Raw genomic sequence first — 21,456 nt, forward strand, 5'->3', positions numbered from 1 at the left:
CAACCAAATGCCTGTCAATGATAGACTGGACAAAGAAAATGTGGCACATATACACCATGGAATACTATGCAGCCATAACTTGGGCACAGGGAAGATAACAACACTCACTGGGCTAGGTGTGGGGGTGGGGAAGATGGGGGCAGGGAAGATGGGGAGGGATAACACTGGGAGAAATGCCTGATGTAGGCAATGGGGTGGGGGCGGGTGGGTGGGGATGGAGACTGTCAACATCCATGGCATGTATAAACCTATGCAACAATCCTGCAAGATGCAGGATGTGCACATGTAACCCAGAGCCCAAAATACAATTAAAAAAAAAGTTATTAGGGGTGTGTGTGTGTAAATGCTTGTATATACGTATATATATGTATGTGTATGTATATATACATACATAATATGCATACGAATACACACACACACACACATATAAATGAGACTTTGTTTTTTAGAATTTTTAGTTCACAACAAATTGATCTGAAGTTCTAGAGAGTTCTCATTTACCCCCTGTTCTCCCACCATGACATTCCTCACTATCCATATCACTCACCAGAGCGGTACCTTTGTTATGCTCCATGAAATTACATTGACACATCATTATCACCCCAAGTCTATGGATTACTTCAAGGTTCATTCTTGATTCGATTTTTTTAGTGACTATTTCCTCATGTTATCTGTGCTATAGCCCATTTTATTTTTCATTAAGAGAACACTTAATTTTTTTATTTTCAATATTTTTTATTAACAAATAATTTTACATATTCATGGGGTACATCTTTTGATATGTATAATGTATAGTGATCAGATAAGGGTAATTAGCATGTCCATCATTTCAAATATTTATTTATTTTATATTATGCTTTAAGTTCTGGGGTACATGTGCAGATCGTGCAGGTTTGTTGCATAGGTATACATGTTTTAATTTATACTTTTTTGTGACCATGAAGTTTTAGGTTTGGATATCAGAAACAAGTAGCACTAAAACAAATGTAAAGATTCACTTTTCTCTTGAAAACAGTAAGACAGATAACTTTTATTTACATATGTATGCTTGAAAAACTGCAGTTAATGCTTTTAAATTCTAGATTGAAGCACATAATATCTTTTGTTCCATAATAAGCAACCCCTTTGAGGAATGGCTGACATCAAGGGCATCATGCCTTCGAATACTGTCTCACTCAACAGCTGAATGTTGAAATGTACAATCACAAAGCCCTAAATATACCCCTAGAACAATGATGCAGTGAACAAAATTCAGAGGTCATATGCAAAGACAGCTCTCAAGAAAGTTTGCCCATAGACCAGCGGCAAGTCCTTTATTTCAGCAACTGAAACCCAAAAGAAACAGAATCTCTTGCCTCTGCCTCTTGGAGAGGGGTTCTCCTGACACCAGAGGGAAATGGCCATCTCATTTCCCTGATGTTAGTTAAAATTTCACCTTGAATTGATAGTTCATATCTTTGTGAAGATATCTAAAATAAGATGATCCAGTCAAATCACAAAATACTTGACTTGACTCACTCCTTAGAAGGAGCTTAACTCTGCCCTGATTTCTGTGCACACACCTTATTCCACTTACAAAAGCTCTGAGATGTAAAACTGAACCAGGCAGTACACTTCATTCGTATCCAGGTGAATCAGGGCTCTCTCAGCGCTGCTCACCCAAAGCACATTGAAATCAATTCTTCTTGTTATTTATTTGTAAAACAGTCATCATGGTATCTGTATCAGAGAGTTACTGTGAGTGTCAGAGAAAACAATGATGGTGAGAAGGTTAGACACATGGCACATGTTGAATAAATGTTAGCTATTACCAATATCTTCATGATTTTTATTGATATATAATAGTTGTAAATATGCATGGAATAAATATGATATTTTGATACATGAATATATAAAGATCAATCAGAGTAGTTGGGATATTCATCACCTCAAACTTTTATCATTTTGTGCTGAGAACATTATAAATCTCTTCTAGGTGTTTTGAAATACAGGATAACTGTAGTTGCTCGCGTGTGATGTTGAACACTAGAACTTATTTCTTCTCTCTAACTGTATGTTTGTACCCATTGTCCAGCATTTCTTTTCCCCTGTCATCCCTGCTACTGTTTCCAGCCTCTGGTAACCACCATTCTACTCACTGCCTCCCTGAGATCAACTGTATCCAGGAATGAATAGCAAGTAAGTGGTAAAGGTGGGCCAGGCGTGGTGGCTCACACCTGTAATCCCAGCACTTTGGGAAGCTGAGGCGGGTGAATCAGCTGAGGTCAAGAGTTTGAGACCAGCCTGGCCAACATAGTGAAACCTCCTCTCTACTAAAAAAAAAAAATAGCTGGGCATGGTGGTGCACGCCTTTAGTCCCAGCTACTCAGGGAGGCTAAGGCAAGAGAATCGCTTGAACCTAGGAGGCAGAGGTTAGTTGCAGTGAGCCAAGATTGTGCCACTGCACTCCAGCCTAGGTGACAAAGGGAGATCCCATCTCAAAAAAAAAAAATGGACTAGTTGATAGTTAATAATCATAACTGATCTATTCTTTGCTACGCTTACTTTCATCTATGTGTGGCAAGTGCCTACTCTTTTAAGACTTGTGTCAAAGACCACCTTATTCTTCACCTTTTCTGGAATCTGTTGGTTCTCAAACAAAATTGTGCCCATTTTCATCTCTTTTAGTGGTTCTGGATCTCTTAAACCCTGTATTGTGGCTATTATTTACTTAACTGCTGCCCTTGAGAGAAAAAACTTTTTCACAGTCCTAGTTTTATTTTTGGAAACTGGCATGCTCCCAGCCATACAGGAGGTGCAAAATACATATGTGCTAAATAAATGAATGGTCACTTGAAAGAGTAAATGCTGAACACAAAGCAATTCTCCAATCTCTGTGTTTATGCAAACATAAGAATTAACTTCTTTTTTGCCTAATTCAAACATTATCTTTAAATTTATTCAAATTCCCCATTTTCCAGGAATTAACCAGACACTTTTCATTACTAGATTTTCACTAATTAACCAATTAAATCTCTTTGTCTTAGATCATTTTAAAAGAACACGTGGAACAAAATCAAACAGCTTAGGTAGTTCATGTCCCTTGAGCTTACTGTTTTAAGGAGTGAAGTTCACCCTGCCATTTGCCTACTTGCAGTACTCACACAACACTTGTATTAATGTCCTACTAATGCACATTAAATCAAATATCAAATAAAATCAAATACCTGGCTTTTAAGTGTGCCCTATTCAACAAACAAGTCACTTGGTTATCATTATCTTCCATCCAGTATCAAGATAAAATATGTGCCAGAGAAAGATGTCCTATAGAGATTCTCACAATGTACTAGTTACACATAAACAAATTAATTACTGGTTGTTTAAGCCCTTTTAAATTCCTTCATTTGCAGAGCTCAATGAAGATTACATTATTGGAAAGGAAAAGAAATCACATGCAATAAAATATAAAATGATGTCGAAAAAGAGTCACTAATGTCTGCTGGGGACAATGCCGTCCTCTGCTGCTACTGCACAAACAGGCAAAGATCTAGTCTCATGGGTGCAAAATGACCATATCCAGTCCCCTACTATTCCAATGGTATTTAGCCCACACAAAGTTTTATAAAAAGTTGAGTCCTGATGCAAAATCTTGGAAAGTTCACATACATATCTAGTTCCAGCCTCTTGAAGAAGGTGGAATAGCTGGCGGCAGTGGGTCTCACAATCCTCATATGTGCCCCAAGGCAGCATAGGCACCTAACCCTGGGCCACTGTACCCACTTACATTACCTGGCATGCCTCAGAGTTTGCAACCCCACTCTAGCCTAAAAGGAAGGTCCTAGCTTATTCAAATTTTTGAAAAAAAATCCTGCTGAGAAAAGACTGAAAGAATGTGTTTTGGCACCATCTCCCCTGTTTCATCAGCCAAAGCTGCCTTACTATGTACTTGGACCAGAAAAATAGACTCTCAGAGAAAGCAAACCAAAGGAATTCATAGGCAGTGAGGAGAGCTCAATGAAAAAGTGAGGGGAAAATGATCTAAAAAGATACACTTGGGTGGCAGAGTGGGAGGTGGCCCTTTAGAAATTGCATATAATCTGTGCCAGGATTTTTCAGCCTAGGCACTAGTGACATTTGGGGCCAGATAACTCTGCTGTGGAGAACAGTCCTGTGCTTCATAGGATCTTTAGCAGCATTCCCTGGCCTTTGTCTACTAGATGCCAGAGCACCCCGGCCCTGTTGTGACAACAAATGATGTCTCTGGACATCACCAAATGTCCCCCAGGGTCTAAACTCACTCCAATTGAAAACCATTGGTCTATGTATAACTCAACTTAGAGAGCACCTATGAACCCAAACTATGTAAATATGAACAAAACATTCATATTTTCCTACCTGTCTCAATGCTCAATTTATACTTTATCCGAGTTTCTGTTTTAAACAGAACAATGTAAAAGTGTTTACGAATTATTAAGCCTTTATGTATCACTCTGAATTTGGGGCACAATAGCAATTTAATTTATAAAGAAATTGGAGTCTGTATATAGTTATCTTTCTACCAAATTATTACTACAGATGGGGGAATAAGCCAAGTTTCTTGAGGAAATAGCCTTATATTTCTTTGTACAAACTGTTTATTTCTCCTTTGGGTGGGGCAAGATCAGGTAAGGAACAGCATCTGATGGTCAACAGTTGTATGAATGGATGCTGTTCAGCATTAAGGGAAGACTCAGGAGATACTGTGGTTCTTTTGTTTTACTTAGAGGACTAAACATGGTAGATGAAGAGACTTACTGGCTGGCCCTCCATGGGCCAGAATGAAAATTCAGGAAAATATCATAAGAAGACAGTCTAGCCAGCAAATGGAACTATTCACCAGTGGAATGAGCTGCTTCAAAAAAAAAAAGCATCATTCACTGTGGCTTCCTTTTGGTTGTATTCTGTCTTGCATCCCACCACTTTGTGAGAAACTAGGTCAGGAGCAGTCCTATGCAAAAGGCCAAGTGGTAAGTCTCCAGTCGAAAGCTTTATTAGTGAGCCTGGAATCTGCTCCTCTAGCCCCAGTCAAGCCCTAAGAAGACTGCAGCCCCATCTGTGATTGACTGCAACTTCCCAGGAGCCCCTGGACCAGAACGCCCAAGCTAAGGTATTCGCAGAAGCTGTTTTACAGGATAAATGTTTGTATTTGAAAAAGAAAAGATACCCAGTTAAATGCAATGTGGTATTCTGAATAGGATTCTGGCAGAGAAAAATAACATTAGTGTGGAAACTGGTGAAATCTGAATTCAGTCTATAGTTGTGTTGATAGCCATGCACTAATGTTGGTTTCTTAGCAGTGATAAATGTATGAAGGTAACAAATTTATGTTATTAAAGTTAACATAATAGCATGGATGTTATGTTATCATGTTAACAGGGAAAATTGGGAAGGTGTATGAGGAAACTCTATACTTTCTTTGTAACTGTATGTAAATCTAAAATTATTCCAAAATTAAAAATAATTAAGTCCTTTCTCCCAGGTACCAGATGTATTCAAACAAAGGTTGGAAACTCATTTTATCAAGCACGTGAGAAAATGGAGGCCTGTACTGCTCCACAGAATTGGAAGTTCAATTTAGTGACAAGAAGGGAGGTGACTCACAAGCCACGCTGAAACTAGTGAAATAATCTCCTATTTGCATCTTCTCGATCTGAAAGAAAACATGTGCCTAAGCTGACATGAAATATCTATTATGTTTGCTATTCTAGTGGAGCATGTTTGCTAGAAAGGGAGGGGACAGCTAAGAAGATGGACCAGATTTGTTTTTATAGGGCTGGTGATGTTTTCATAGGTGGCTTATTAGGTTGTCATAAGATTCCAAACTTTAGGTTCTCTAAATCCATTTTCTGCCTAAGTTATCCAGAGAGCATTTTTCATTTGCATTCATGAAACTGATTAGTTGATTAGTACAGAAATCTGTTTACTTTTTAAGCTCCAATGCCTATTCTGTAATCCAAAATATTGTTTTTAAAATAAAACATCTATTTAAATATATATGTACATATCAATGTGAATTAAGTGAGTTATACAATCTGTGGATATCCTGTAAAAAGGTTTACTAATACCATATTTTATCCTTTACTAAAACTAAAATTCATTCTTTAATTTCATTATTTCTCATTTTGAGGGCTTTTTTTATGTGGCTTTCAAGCCACAGACCTTCCAAAAAATAAGGCAAGAAAAAGACTGAAGAAGATATTTTATTTCCAGTTTGGAACAGGAGGTTTGTTAAAGAAGTAACGATATTATTAATGGACCCTGGCACTTGGGAGCCATTCATTGTGCCTGTACTCCATGTTTGGTGCTTTCTAATGATTAATCCCAGCAACATAAGTTAAATTGGCCCAGTAAGTTTACACAGGAAAATAGGTGTATCTGAGGACAACTTGGGCTGGACATAGGATCTACTTACTGCCATCACCACCCCCAGTGGAATAAATTCAAAATTGCTCCTTCTACTTTGAGTTGCCTGCTTCATATTCAAAGTCTATCCCAAGAAATGGAAGGCACAGCAGCTCTGATAGGAAAGTGGAATAGTAACCCAGGAAAGGGAAACCAGTGGGACCAATGCCGTGGTCCAGGAAAGGGAAATCAATGCAATGCTCTGGTTTAAGAGTTAACCCGGGATGAATCCCAGAGATTTCAGAAGGGAGCCAAGACAGAGATCTCTTCTCTATTCTTAAGCAAGTATTCTCTGCCCAGGGATGTTGTACCATATAAAATGATGACTCTTCTTGGCTTTGGAATATTATGTATAATATAATAGTTACCTGTTTAAATGTCATCTTCCATACACTGATCATCCACCCATCGACTGATCAATAGATGAGATTCTGAGCTAGGTGATATGAATCCAGATGAATGAATGCTATCTCTGTCTTGGAAAATTCAAAATTCAGTGCTAGAGATAGACAAGTGGAAAACTACTTAAGGCAAAATGAGGCTGGGCATGGTGGCTAATATCTGTAATCCCAGCACTTTGGGACACCGAGGCAGGTGGAAGCAAAAAGTTTGAGATAATCCTAGGCAACATAGTGAAATCTCGTCTCTACTAAAAATACAAAAATTAGCTGGGCATGGTGGCACATGCCTGTAGTTCCAGCTACTGGGTGGGATGGGGTGGGGGTGCTGAGGCAGGAGGATCACCTGAGCCTTGGGAGGTTGAACCTGCAGTGAGCTGTGATTGTGTCACTGCACTCCAGCCTGGGCGCCAAAAAAAAAAAAAAAAAAAAAGCAGTATGAAGAAATGCTTCACTGAAGAGAAGACATTTACTAGGTTCTAGGACAGAAGAGAGGAGACTGCTTCCAGTTCTGTTGCAAAGGCTAATATTTGAGTTCAGTCTTGAAGGATGAAGTTATCCCTCTCTGGGGTCTTTGAATTTTGGTAGGGGTTTCTACCAGCTTAGTTTAGGAAATCCTTCCTTCCTGATTATACTAACCCTCTTAATGTTTGATTCCTTATAATCCACCCCTTTACCAAGTAAGAATTATATTGGTGAAAAAGATGAGAAAATTGCAAATTCAGAGTAGATTGATGGTTTAAGTAGGAACCAGGGTTCAAGAGAGGGGAAAATAATAATTGTGGAAGAAAACAATCTATATAGAAAAAATGGAAAACAACGTATTCAAGCCCAAACTCGTCCCATCATTCAGGCAATGCTGAATGCATGTGTATGTATATGTGTGCGTGTGTGTGTGTGTATGTGTGTGTGTGTGATCTTCAAGAAATCTTACATACTCTAGATTGTTCGTTATTTAAACTCTCATGTTATCAATTTTTTTTGGCTTATTTATCATCTTATACTTAACAGCTCTTCCATTAACTTTAATTGAAATAGAAGAAGGCAGGTAGGAACAGGGTGATTGGGTCACTTTTCTTGATATAAGTCCCAGTGAATTAAACACTTTCTTTTTCCTGCTAGCACTTTGTAGGCTAGGATTTCCAAAATCCCTTTCCAAGGTGTCTACGTTTCCCTGGGGATGAAAATGTTTTACGGTATTCTTAAGCAATAGAGATGCCTCTCCTTAGGGCTGAGGCTCCCCAAAGTACTTTTGAAATGTACTAATCCCCACAGTTTACATGTTGAAGTAGTGGTGAAATTATCAAAGATTTGTGGTCAGAAAATAAGAACATTCTGTGAGTCTCTCACTGCTGTAATAGGAGTCGACTCTTGGAGGTCACCATGCTTTCAATTAAACACTAAGAAACCTGTTCTGTTTTGTGTAAATTATTCTGGCAGGGTAATTAGTTCTAAAATATTTCTATATCATCTTCAAGAGGGGGAAAAAAAACTTCTGGATCTTTGAACCTCAAAGCAAGTGTTTTTCTATTACAGAAAAATCATTAAGATATTTGATTTGTTGAACATGTCTCCTTGTTCTGTCAAAACATGAGGTAGGGAGCTGATCTCATGGTTTAGATGCCATGGGTTTAAAGGCTCAACTATCATTTTTCGTTAACTAGGTGTTCTTTGTGATCACTGCTTGCTGTAACAACTGGTAATGATCAAATTATGCCTTAGAAGGATCTTTTACTTGCTGTCATTTTTTCCGCAGTCAAGTTCTATGATTTAAAAAAATACATATTTTTTCAAAGCTATATAAGTTAGTTCTGCTGCTAACTTTTCATAACCAAGGAGCTAGTATGTCCTTCCAGTCTCCTGAATTTGTATCTCTCATCGAACAGTCCTTAAATAGAAAGCAATACTTTTAGCTTAGTCTAGGTAGGGACTGTACTTGCAGAGACAGAAGTTTCCAAATATCAGGGCAGAAAAAAAATGGTTCTTGCCAAATCATTTCTTTAAGCTATATTTCATTCCTAGGGTGTAAAGAAAGAAAGTACGTAGGAGAACAAAAACACAAAAATCATTTATCCCAAATAAATACTGTGGGTAGTTAAGAAAATAAAAACACAAATTTTGGGAGTCTTATCATTACTTGTTAAAAGTCTTGGAAATGCCTAAAATTTGCTGCCAGTTGCTCCCATGAAAACAGCTCTTTCTGATTCAGTAGCTGAAAAGATGATATGATTAAATGAAACTATTATACTCCCTATCCTTTCCTTTTCCATTCTTTGTTTTTGATTATCCTTTGAGCCATTCAAAACAATTCTATATGCTATGGAAACACTATATAAATAAATGTAACATGATTGAATTTTTAATGTATCTCATTTAATTTCTCAAATATTTATTGTACTGTAGGTATGTATAAGGCACTGTGCTAGACACCAAGGCAAATAAATATAAAAATAGTTTCCTCTCTATCACTTCTCTGCAATGGCAGAAGATAACAATGTTCTTCCGTATACCAGTGGTGTTTAATCCAAATCCATCTCTATCCTGCTCTCCTCAACCCACCTGCTGTAATTATTCCTGGCTCCAGTTTGTCAGTTGCTCACCCTCCATGCAGCTCATCCTGGGATAACTTCTCACCCCAACCTTGGGAAACAAACCTTAGTTCAAGCCAATCTCAGTGATTTCTTTCTGCTTCCCAATATTGATTTGGGCACTGGAAGGTGTTGCAATTCTAGGACATGAGAAGGGAATACTGCTAACTTTTCAGTCATCAAACAAGATAGTAAGAGTAAACTAATAACTTGTGCTGAAGATTGACTTATTAAAGTCACCCATTTAATGTATAACTTATGTGCATATAGACTGCATGGTGGCATCAGTTGTTTAAACCAGTCATAAAAATATTAACTTTTATTTCTTGTTTAATGCCACCAAATGAACTCATCCCACCTTGGAAAAATATTTGGTCATATATGCAGTCATGCACCACATAACAATGCTTTGGTCAACAGGTCACATATAAGACAGTGGTCCCAAGATATTATAATGGAGGTACTTCATACAGCTAGACTATATTTTTATCTTTTATATAATATTTCTACTATGCATTTTCTATGTTTAGATACACAGATACCTACCACTACATTCCAATTGCCTACAATATTCAGTACAGGAACATGCTGTACAGGTTTATAGCCTAGGAGCAGTAGGCTTTACCATATCACCTAGGTGTTACTGGCTATGCCATCTAGGTTTGTGTAAGTATACTCTATCATGTTTTGCACAATGTCAAAATCATCTAATGATGCATTTCTCAGGATAAATCTGTCATTAAGCATGCATAACTATAATATAAGCACTAAAACATTTAAGAATAACAAAAATCTGATCATTAAAAAGCATATAATTACTACATCATGAAATTAAAATAATGAAGAAAGTTAAAAGAACAGGAATAGTATAGTTGATCAACTGCATAAGTAATAACAATGAATTACTATTATTTTAATCTCAAATTAGGGGTTGGCAAGCTTTTTCTGTAAAGGTCCAGATAGTAAATACTTTTGGTTTTGTGGGCCAAAAAGTCTCTGTCAAAACTACTCAACTCTGCCACTGTAGCACTAAAGTAATCATAGGAAATACAGAAAGAAATGGAGATGGCTAGGTTTTAATAAAACTTTATAAAAACAGGCAGTGAACTGGCTTTGGCCCATGAGCTTAGTTTGCCCACATCTATCTTAAGTGAAAACCCATTAAACAATTTTTCCAGAGATTTCCATATGTAAAACTCTAGTAACACCCACTAGTTGAATTTTTAAATAATCTTGAGGGCTTGATTCGAAATGACCTAAAAAGGCTGATTGGTTAAAAAATACACTCAGTATTTAATTTCAATGTATATGTATTTGCTTTTATTTTGCCCATGGGAAAACCAAGAAAAAAGGCAAAAATGAAAGCTCCTGTTAATATTTTAAAGATGGGACATTCTTCATAATTGTCAAGTTTATTTTGGGCCATGATCCCAACAGAGATAATAGTGCAGTCTTGAAATCTTTGAAAGGTGGCAGAATATTCAGAAACTGCAGTCACAGAAGTTTTGGTCAAGATGCCAAAGTCTTGTGCAATAGTGATTGCTGCTCCAACAAGACATATAAATATGTGTAAATGTGGCCAGCTGAGACAAGAACTTGGATAGAAAACTATGTTGTCTGAGAACATAAAGGAAGTCATTTGCAATACCATGGTACAAAGTACATGGCTTAAATAATTCCACAATTGCCTGGGACCAACACAGGATCATATAGTGGCAGCAGACACTTAAGAACTTTACATGGTAAAAGTCCTAGGGTGATAAGAAGAGCATCCAAGAAGAAAATTACAAAATAACTTGCAGGAAAATGTCTTTGTCATTTTTGGTATTTACTAGAGTAGGTGGATGAGGCAGCTTCTATCTATAAGGGTCACCAAAGTCAACTTGGACAGATCATATCCACTGCTCTATCTTTTAAGATAATTGATGTATTCCTGTTTTCTCTGTCTATTGACTAGGAACTCCTTGATGATAGGAACTCCTTTTGATACAGTTTTGAATCCTCTATCTCAGCTAGAACTTAAAGTTCCACATATATACCTCCTTCAGGTTGCATATCCATTGGTATTATCAGAAAGAGCAGTGAGGCAGTGTAGAAAGCCCTCTGGGTGTCACTCCCTCAGTTTGGCTCTACAGAGAGAAGGCATAAAATACTCAGGTATGGTTCCAGCCTTAGGTTCATCACCATGGCCCTATGGAAACAAAAGTTCCCATCTACTTTAACAAGGCTCTGAGAGCCACAACAAAGAACAACTAATTTTTCCATACTGATATTTTTGTTGTTTCCTTTGTGATTCCCTGTTCTCTATTTCATATACCTTCCAAGACTGTGTTATTGAATAGTGGGTTATAACCTATTAATAAATTAAGAAAATTTAGTGGATCACGACAATGTATTTTGAAACTGAAAGAGAATAAGACAGAAGAGGATAGAAGAGAATAGTATAAAGAATATCCAAATGTATCTCTGATAAAGATAAGCTGTTTGGCTTCATGAATTTCCTGGACTGAGATATAAAATGTACTTCTCACTGAAGATAGGTTGTGGACAAAAAATCTGCAACTTGCTATTCTAAGACAAATAAACAAATAAAAGTTTGTGGTACATCCTGAGAACAGGCTGCAAACTAAATGGATTTCTTCTTTTATATGAAATAGTATTTCATATAAAATAGCTTTGATAGTCAGATCGGTAGACAATAGGGAGTCTTGGGACTTTTGTTTTGTTGTTTGTTTTTTCAACAAAGGAGTAGCTACTGTGGTTGCAGATTCACTATGGTGATTTTACGGTGGTAGATAGAATAAAGAAGCCCTGAATTGAGACAAGTAGGTGAGAGTCCATGGCTATAATTAAAATGAAGCATAATGATGCAATGACATGGGGTTGAGGGGAAATACAGTACAAAGTGATATGGTGATGGCAAAAATGACGACGACGATGATGATGGTGTTGGATAAGTTTTGTGGAGAGTATGCAAGATGTCAGGAAGTGATTTAAGCTCATTATGGTTATTACTTCATTTAAACCTCACATCAACCCTGTGAGACCATCAGGGAAAACCGGAAACTGAGCATGAAGTAAAGCAGTAAGGAAGTGTTGAGGTCCTTTTAAAATCATTACTGGAGACACTGGGAGAAATGAGAGAAAGGTGATCAATGCTTTTTAGAGATACAGGGAAGAGTGAGAGAAGGAACTTAATTTAAATGCTTATTATTAAATAATATGCCTACATGCATTCATTCACATCTCAACGATTTGCTGAGGGCCACTGGTATATTAGGCAGTACAGCTGGTATTCCGGATCAAAGACAAGACGTAGCCCTACCCCATGGAAAATCACCATCCTCTGTGTGAAGATCATAGAAAAGCTGATTGGAGACACACAGAAGGTACAATTAGCTCCACAGTTCACATAATAGGGACCTTTATTGAGGGTCTGTAGTCCCAATGGTCTCATTATTCCATGATAATCCCTATTTTGTGGTGTTTGCTTCCCATTGGCATTTCTACCTACAGTGGATTTTGCGGCTTCTGCACCAGGTTTCAATCTTATTCTCAGTTACACAAAAGGCTTTGGCAGACAGTTCTAGCACATCAGCTCTTCAGCTGGGCATTGCCAGAAAGAATAACAGAAATAGGACAGTTACATTTTTCTATCAAGGGTTGTTATATAAACACCCAATCTCAATTTCCTTGTCCACCCAGTTACTTTTATTTTTTAAATCAACATTTAAATCACAAACCGAAGACAGCTGCAATGTTGGCCTAGCAAGAATATAATTTTCCTTATTTCACTGAGTTGTTTACTTGGGTTTGACATTGCCTAAGGAATAATGGTGAGGGTTCATTTTATAAGAAAGCCATATAATTGAGCAATTTTGAGGCATCAGGGTACTCTTTTATGAGACTATTGTCCATATTTTCTTAAACCATCAGCCATTCCTCATTCCATATACTGTTTTCAAAATACATAAACAAAACCTTTCTCAATTGTGATATCAGAAATGAACTGATACAAGAAAAAAAGTCAGCTGTAAAGAAAACAGAAATATGTATTTCTCTCTCATAGAATCATTGAACTGAAAACATTTGTTTACAATATAATAAGGTTAAGCCATATTGCCTACACTAACATGCTGTACTGATTGTGGCAGAAAGAAGTTACTTTCTCTCATTTTACATTAGATCGGGCATCAGCAAATTTTTCCTGTAAAGGGACAGATAGTAAACTTTTGAGATGATGTCATAGCTACTCAACTCAAACTGAGTGAAAGCAGGCATAAATGATATGTAAATGAATGAGCATGGCTGTGTTTCAGTAAGACTTTATTTACAAAATCAAATGGTAAGCTGGGTTTGGCATTGGATCAGTTGCTAACCCCTGATTTTGACAATTTATATTAAAATGTTACCAAAATAATATTAATTGGACCTAACATACTACCTGATATATAAAAAGGGCTCCTTTGATGTATTTGAATAGTGAAAAGTTCATGTAGACCATTAGTTTTTGCTTAATTTCTTGACTATTTTTTACATTTGTTTCCTGGTTCTGTTACTAAGAGTTGGCCATTTATAAACTAGATAGTCTGATCCAAAAGCCTATGCCAAGAGCAGCCATTTGAATAATCAGAAGAGTCCATGCTTGCCTCCATGGAGTAATTTTGGGCTGACAGGGAAAATCATTGCTTCCTGAATTCAACCACTAAAGACTTCTCCAGATTCTCAAAAGGATTTTCAAAAGTCTCCTTTTGAACCATGTTAAGTTTAGAAGGGGTAACAAATTAAGTTCATTGGCTATTTTATCTTTTTAGTTATTCAGTGTGTGCATCTCCAGGGTAAATGGATATAGAGGAAGGAAGAGCCACCAGATGCAAGAAGCCTGGGTCCCTGAATAACTGCCTGGAGCAGAGTTTACCCCTCTCACCCCATTGCCAACTTGCATTAGATAGTGCTTCAGCAAGAAAGAAACTTTTATAGTGTTAAGGCACAGAGTGGTTAGTTAGCCTACCCCAACAAATACAAGTATGTATCTCTGAGATACATTCTTAGAAGTAGAATTGTTGTGCCATTTAAAATTTAGAAAAATGTAAGAACACAAAAGCAAATACAATAAAAACAAAGATAAATAACTGGTACTTAATTAAACTAAAGAGCTTTTGTACAGCAAAAGGAACAGTCAGCAGAATAAACAGACAACCCATAGAGTGGGAGAAAATCTTCACAATCTATACATCTGACAAAGTACTAATATCCAGAATCTACAACAAATTCAAACAAATTAGCAAGAAAAAAAAAAAAAATCCCGTCAAAAAGTGGGCTAAAGACACGAATAGATGATTCTCGAAAGAGGATAAACAAATGGCCAACAAACATATGAAAAAAATGCTCAACATCACTAATAATCAGGGAAATACAAATCAAAACCACAATGCAATATCACCTTACTCCTGCAAGAATGGCCATAATAAAAATATAATAGATGTTGGTGTGGATGTGGTGAACAGGGAACGCTTCTACACTGCTGGTGGGAGTGTAAATTAGTACAGCTGCTATGGAAAATGGTGTGGAGATTCCTTAAAGAACTAAAAGTAGAACTACCATTTGAGCCAACAATCTCACTACTGGGTATCTACCCAGAGGAAAATAAGTCATTGTACGGAAAAGATACTTGCACATACATGTTTATAGCAGCATAATTCTCAATTGCAAAAATGTGGAACCAACCCAAATGCCTGTCAATCAATGAGTGGATAAAGCAACTGTGGTATATATATGTGATGGAATACTACTCAGCCATAAAAAGGAATGAATTAATGGCATTCACAGTGACCTGGATGGGACTGAAGACTGTTCTAAGTGAAGTAACTCAGGGATGGAAAACCAGACATTATATGTTCTCAGTAATAAGTGGAAGCTAAACTATGAGGATGCAAAGGCATAGGAATAACACAATAGACTTCGGGGACTCAGGGAAAGGGAGGGAAGGGGTGAGGGATAAAAGACTACAAATTGTGTTCAATGTATACTGCTTGGATGATGGATGCACCAAAATCTCACAAATCAGGACTAAAGAACTAATTTGTGTAACCAAATACCACCTGTTCTTCAAAAAGCCATGGAAAAAATACATACATACATACATACAATTTAGATAAATGTTGCCAAATTGCCTTGCACCTTGTTGCAACAATTTATACCTCTACCAACAGTGTATGAGAGTGCTTGCTTCCCCATAAAGTATATCATCCAACTTTTGGAACCATAACAATCTGAGAGAAAAATAATCTCCTTGGTGTTTAGCTTGCATTTCTTTAATGAATGTGAGGGTGAGCATCTTTTCAAATCTATTTATACCACTTGTATATTTCTGTGAGCCACCTGTAATTTGTCTATATTTTACATTTTTTATATTAATTTGTAATAAAGTTTTATGTAGTTGAGAAGTTAGTCTTTAGTTTGTCAAATGTGCTATAAAGTTTTATTTATTTGCGTATCTGTCACAGATAATTCTATTTTTAAAAATGTAGTGAAATTTGTCCCTCTCTTCTTGTTTATGTTTTCTGGGTAGGCCTTCCCTAGTGTAAAAAAATATATATCCAACTATGATTTCTTCTGGTACATCATTTATAGTTTCATTTTATCCTTGAATCTTTTTTTCCATATCAATTTATTATTTCCTTAACAATGATTGTCTCATTGTCTCAAATACAAAAATAACACATCTTTTTCCCATTACAAGAAGTACCATATTTACATTTAATAAATTTTCATATATATTTTGGTTCATTTTTAATTCTATAGTTTTGTGACACATTTTAGTAAACAGTGTTAATCTCCATTTTACCTCTTTATCATATTTCCCCTGACAACCTTCACTTATTTTCCCAGATGATGTTTAGATTAATTTAGTAAAATTACCGAAAAGAAAAATTCTGTTGGTATCTTATTTTGGAATCACATTCAGCTTATAGATAATGACATAATTGACATCTTCATATTATTTATTCTTATCTTTTATATTTCTTCCTAATTTCCTTTCTCATCCAGTTTAGACTCTGTGTTGTGGGATTATAATCATTCCCTTGGATAACTTTATTAGTTTCCTAGTGCTGTTGTAACTAATGATCAGAGACTTAGTGTCTTAAACAACTCAAATTTATCATCTTACAGTTCTGGAGGCCAGAAGTCTGAAATGGGTCTCGCTGGGCTAAAACTGAGGTGTCAGCAGAGCTTTGCTCCTTTCTGGAGGCCCAGGGGAAGATTTGTCTCTTTGACTTTTCTAGCTTCTAGAGGCCATCTGCATTCCCTGGCTTATGGCCCCTTCCTGTGTCTTTGAAACCAGCAACGTTGCATCTCTCTGACCATACTTCCATAGTCCCATCTCTCCCTGATTACAGCTGGGAGAGTTTCAGCACTTTTAAGTACCCATGTGATTAGTTTGAGTCCAGCCAGACAATCCAGGATAATCTCCCTATCTCAAGGACCTTAACTCATCACATTTGCAAAGTTCCTTTTGGCCTGTGAGGTATCATATTCACAGGTTCCAGGGATGAAGACATGGCCATCTTTGGTGTGTGTGGGGGGGGTCCATTATTCTGCCTACTACAGATATACTCTCAACTGCCATGTCCCTCTTCAACTTCATTGAATTCAACTAGAAAATACTAGCTCGAAAGAGGAGATTTGGATTAAATAAGGCTGGGAAATTAAAAGTTTGAAGTGCTGTATTTAGCTTAACAGTGTTTAGTTACCAGCATGTTTATTTTTTATTTAAAATTCCCAGCTACTAACCTCAAACAGACCTTTTGGCCTGTCCTGCAATCCTGTGATATTGCTGGTCCGTTAGCTGCTCTCTCTTCCACTCTCCTCTTTCCTCAAACTTCCAGGACCTCCTCTCCATCCTCACTCCTAATGGATTAAATTGCTTCCTATTTTGCTGGATGCTGAGAAGTAATCTGGAGTAAAATCCCACATGCTTTCCCACCATTTTGTAACTCACTTGCATCAGTGCCCATAAAACTAATGTCCATCTATTATTATAGCATAAAAGAAGGTCAAACACTCCACTTGTACTCTGGGTTCCACCTCTGTGGTCCATTTTAGGAAATCATCCAGTAATTTCAAACTCTCCCATCCTCAATTCTTTCCTCTCTATGGTAAATTCTGGCAGCTGATGTTAAAATAGCATTCATTTGAACCCTGGAAGCACCAGTCTCACAGGAGAGGGTTCTGCAAATAGATAACCCCAAATAAATCCCTATGATCATCCTAATGTGACAGAGAACAGAAATGTGAGCTCAACTATGTGCCCATTTTCATTGTATACATGATTTTCATTATATCCTATTAGGCTTGATATCATTTCTTTAGGCTTTAGGTCCTGGCTACAGTATTTATTTTCCTGTGAAAATTATTCACACAGTGAATCTGACCCTGTTTAGAACCCCCATTTGAAGGTTTGCAAGGGGACCAAGTGGCCACACTTAGACCAAAGCTACTGTCATAGAGCTTGCCACATTCCAAGGATCTCAGTAAATATTTGATATCTATATTCATATGCCCAATTCAATAGCTTCAGAAACCCTCAAGTGGTATCTGTTTCTTTCACCAGCCATACAATTCCCTCTCTCCTCTATAAGGGAGAAATTGTTTTTTTTTTTTTTTATAAATCATTAGTTCCTATTTTGATAGAAAATAAAAAAATAACTGCTGTGGCCTAGGAATATCTTCGAACATTTCGACAGCACAAATCTTTCCCTGGATGTGCTGATAACCACACAGCCTCAGAAATAATCAATGCAGACAGAGCCTCTGGTAGACAAGTTTTATAAAATTGTTTTTGGTAAAAGTTGTTTAGTGGACTCTTTCAAAAGCAGGAACAAAGAGAAAAATCAAATCAACTGGATTTTAAAACAAAGTCACAGAGAGTATCTGTTCCCTGATATCTTATCTGATGTGCATTCAATCCAAGTTTCAAAAACTTTTCAAAGTTATCATTTCCCTTCACTACAAATTGAGTTTGCTAACAATATTTCCTTTTTTTCCTTAGGAACGAAAAGAATGTCTGTGCTCATTAAAGGGAGACAAAAACTCTTGGGCCTGGCCCCACATGGGCCACTTTGTGAGTTAAGTGGGAGGGAGAACAGGCCTCATCTTCACCCTACAACCAAATCAATATCGGGTAAGGCAGGAGAGCCTTTTTCAAGGAAAAGAGTGACATGGCCTGACGGTCACTAGTATTTATTTTTCACAAGTGCCCAAGTGATTTTCTTCTTACTTGAGCTGAGGGCTTCTATGTGTGAGATTAGCATGAAAAAATAAAACAGGGGTGAGGATTTCCTTTTAGAAAGAGCATGCTGTGATTGTGGTAGTGAACAAAGTGTGACAAGAAAGCCAAAGGTGCAAGGCATATGCCAATGAAATATGCGTGTCTTGTCAGCCCCTTGGCCTTGCCTACCTTGCCTGTCTGAACTCTGTCATGATCTCCAGTGGAGTCTCAGGTTCCTGCTTCAAGGCAAAACATGGCCCTAAGACTCACCATCCCAAGAAAAACTCTGGTCAGTGTTTTTGTGTTACTCTTTCTGGTCAAATAACTGAGCCTCCTACTGCAAAGGCGAGTTGCTGAAGCTCACACGTGTGATGAGTGACAGGATGAGTTCACAAATCCTAGTCTTTAGACCTCCAAGCCAGCATTCTTTCTGTTAGCCACAGCTGAACTAAGAGAACTCCACTACTGCCAGTGTGGGTGCCAGAATGTGAATATATGTGTGTAAAGCAAGGTAAGCCAACTTTAGCACTTGGGGCCTGATAATTTTTGTTGCAGGGGGATGTCCTGTTTATTATAGGGTGTTAGGCAGCATTCTCAGCCTCTACCCACTAGATTCTAGAAGCATCCATCCTCTGAGCTGCAATAACCAAAAGTATATCCAGACATTTCCAGATGTCCCTAGGGGCTGGGGAGCAAAATCAACCCTGCTTGAGAACCACATATTTGGGTGTATATGTGTATATGTATATATGCACATATGTTGTGTGTATATATATATATGAACTATTTATGAACAAATATTCATGAAGCATCCCCTCAACCTCCTCCAGAAGAAAACAAAAAGTAGAAGAGAAGTTCTGCAGATAGCAAAATCCTCCAAGGCAATATTCTAGCTTCTAGAAGCTTCCTATCTGTCTTCTGCTTTCCTTTAAGTTTCAGGCCCACTGGCCAATGTTGCTTTTCATGGCATATTACTCGATTTGTATATCATAGTTTTTCATTCTGCCTCAAAGTAGCTGTCTGCTACATATCAATACAAATTATAAAGTGCCTTTATAGACATAGTAAACATATAGAGACAACGTTTTATGGATTCAAGAAATTCAAGTACATGTATCTCATCTTCACTGGAATCAGGATCTGTTTACAAAACAAATAGCCAATCAGGTGTGCACTGGCTCCAGTGCAACATAGAGCGCACCAGCTGAAAAAGTGGATAAAAAGGAGTTAACTTTGGTAAAATCCCTGATTCTGAGTTGCCATAGGGTCAAATGACAAGTTTAACAGAGTGTTAAGGCATTCTTTTCAAATGGCTTATTTTGAAACAAAACTTAGATAGACACAGCTTTTCTTTTGACCCTTTAAGATGACCTTTCTGAAAATTCTTTTTAATTAGTTGTTCTGAATTCATATAGGCTGTTTATGTACACACAGCTTTCCTTTGTAATGACCCAAGTTGACCTTCCGTTTAAATAAACATATCAGCTGACATGAAAATCGTCCCACTTTAACATGTCCTTCAAACATGTACACTAATGTCAGCCAACAACCAAGAAGCTGTAGTTTCCTTCCTGTGTGAATATTAGGTATGAGAAGCGTTCACAGCTCATGGCTTTGGCAGAGCCTATATTTGACCTGCAGTGTTCCCCAGCAGAAAAGCAGAGGAAGCCTTACCTTTGGGAATGGTGATCTGACAGCTCAAGTCACAGTCCTGTTGCAACTGATAAAAAGCCACTTCCTGTAGCCGGGCCCTCTCCAGCTCTGAGAGACTCTGGATGGGGACTGACCTCAACCGTACACTGCGGCCTGACATGCTGTTCCAGGTGAAATCACCCTGTAGGCCAAAGGAAAAAAAAAATAAACTGTTACAGAGTTCACCTACCTCTCACAAATCTCATCTTCTCTTAGTAATAAAGTCAGGCAAACCACCTTTGTGTTCCAAAATTGGGTCTCAATTCCCAAAGTCAAATCCTCTTTTAGTTCACTGTGGATTTTCTCAGTCAGTTGCAAAAGTCAAAATCTCCAGTATCTGCTGGGTTACACAACCTCATCTCATTATGCATATAGGCCTAAGGAAACTATGTAGAAAGATACTGTGAGGATCCTATTTCCTACTTTTTATGGGAACACATGGGAACTTTTAAGTTTTGTATCTCAGTAACAGTAAAAACTGCGCTGCTGCTAATTGCCATCATGTACATCAGATACAGGGGGATGAATGTGTATCGAGAGCCTACTGTATGCCAGTGGCTGCAGCAAGGGCATTTTTTTAAATTGGCAAATAATAATGGTACATATTCATGGGGCACATGGTGATGCTTCTATACATATGGTTATTAGAGATGTATTTCTAATAATTAGATATGTGTTTCTAATAACCATATGTATTTCTATGCAGATTTTCTATTTCTTTCCAGAATCTACAACAAATTCAAACTAGTTAGCAAGAAACAACAACAAACGATCCCATCAAAAAGTGGGCTAAGGACACAAATAGACAATTCTCAAAAGAAGATATACAAATGGCCAACAAACATATGAAAAAATGCTCAACATCACTAATTTCAGGGAAATGCAAATCAAAACCACAATGCATACCACCTTACTCCTGCAAGAATGGCCATAATCAAAAAATAAAAAAATAATAGATGTTGGTGTGGATGCAGTGAACAGGGAATACTTCTATACTGCTGGTGGGAGTGTAAACTAGTACAGCTGCTATGAAAAACAGTGTAGTAGAACTACCATTTGATCCAACAATCTCACTATTGAGAGCTAC

At 37.4% G+C, this 21,456-nt stretch overlaps 1 protein-coding gene across 1 annotated transcript in view; it reads right to left on the minus strand.

Moving 5' to 3' along the window:
- ARHGAP6 (Rho GTPase activating protein 6) overlaps positions 1-21,456 on the minus strand; it is a 539,651-nt gene that overhangs the window by 93,198 nt on the left and 424,997 nt on the right. The window contains exon 2 of the mRNA XM_032285896.1: positions 20,352-20,511. Coding sequence (XP_032141787.1) covers positions 20,352-20,511 — 160 coding nt within the window. The remainder of the gene's footprint in view (positions 1-20,351; positions 20,512-21,456) is intronic.

Source organism: Sapajus apella, unplaced genomic scaffold (genome assembly GCF_009761245.1).
Source record: "Sapajus apella isolate SASKATOON/1434 unplaced genomic scaffold, GSC_monkey_1.0 scaffold17, whole genome shotgun sequence".
In the NCBI taxonomy this organism is placed as follows: Eukaryota; Metazoa; Chordata; class Mammalia; order Primates; family Cebidae; genus Sapajus; species Sapajus apella.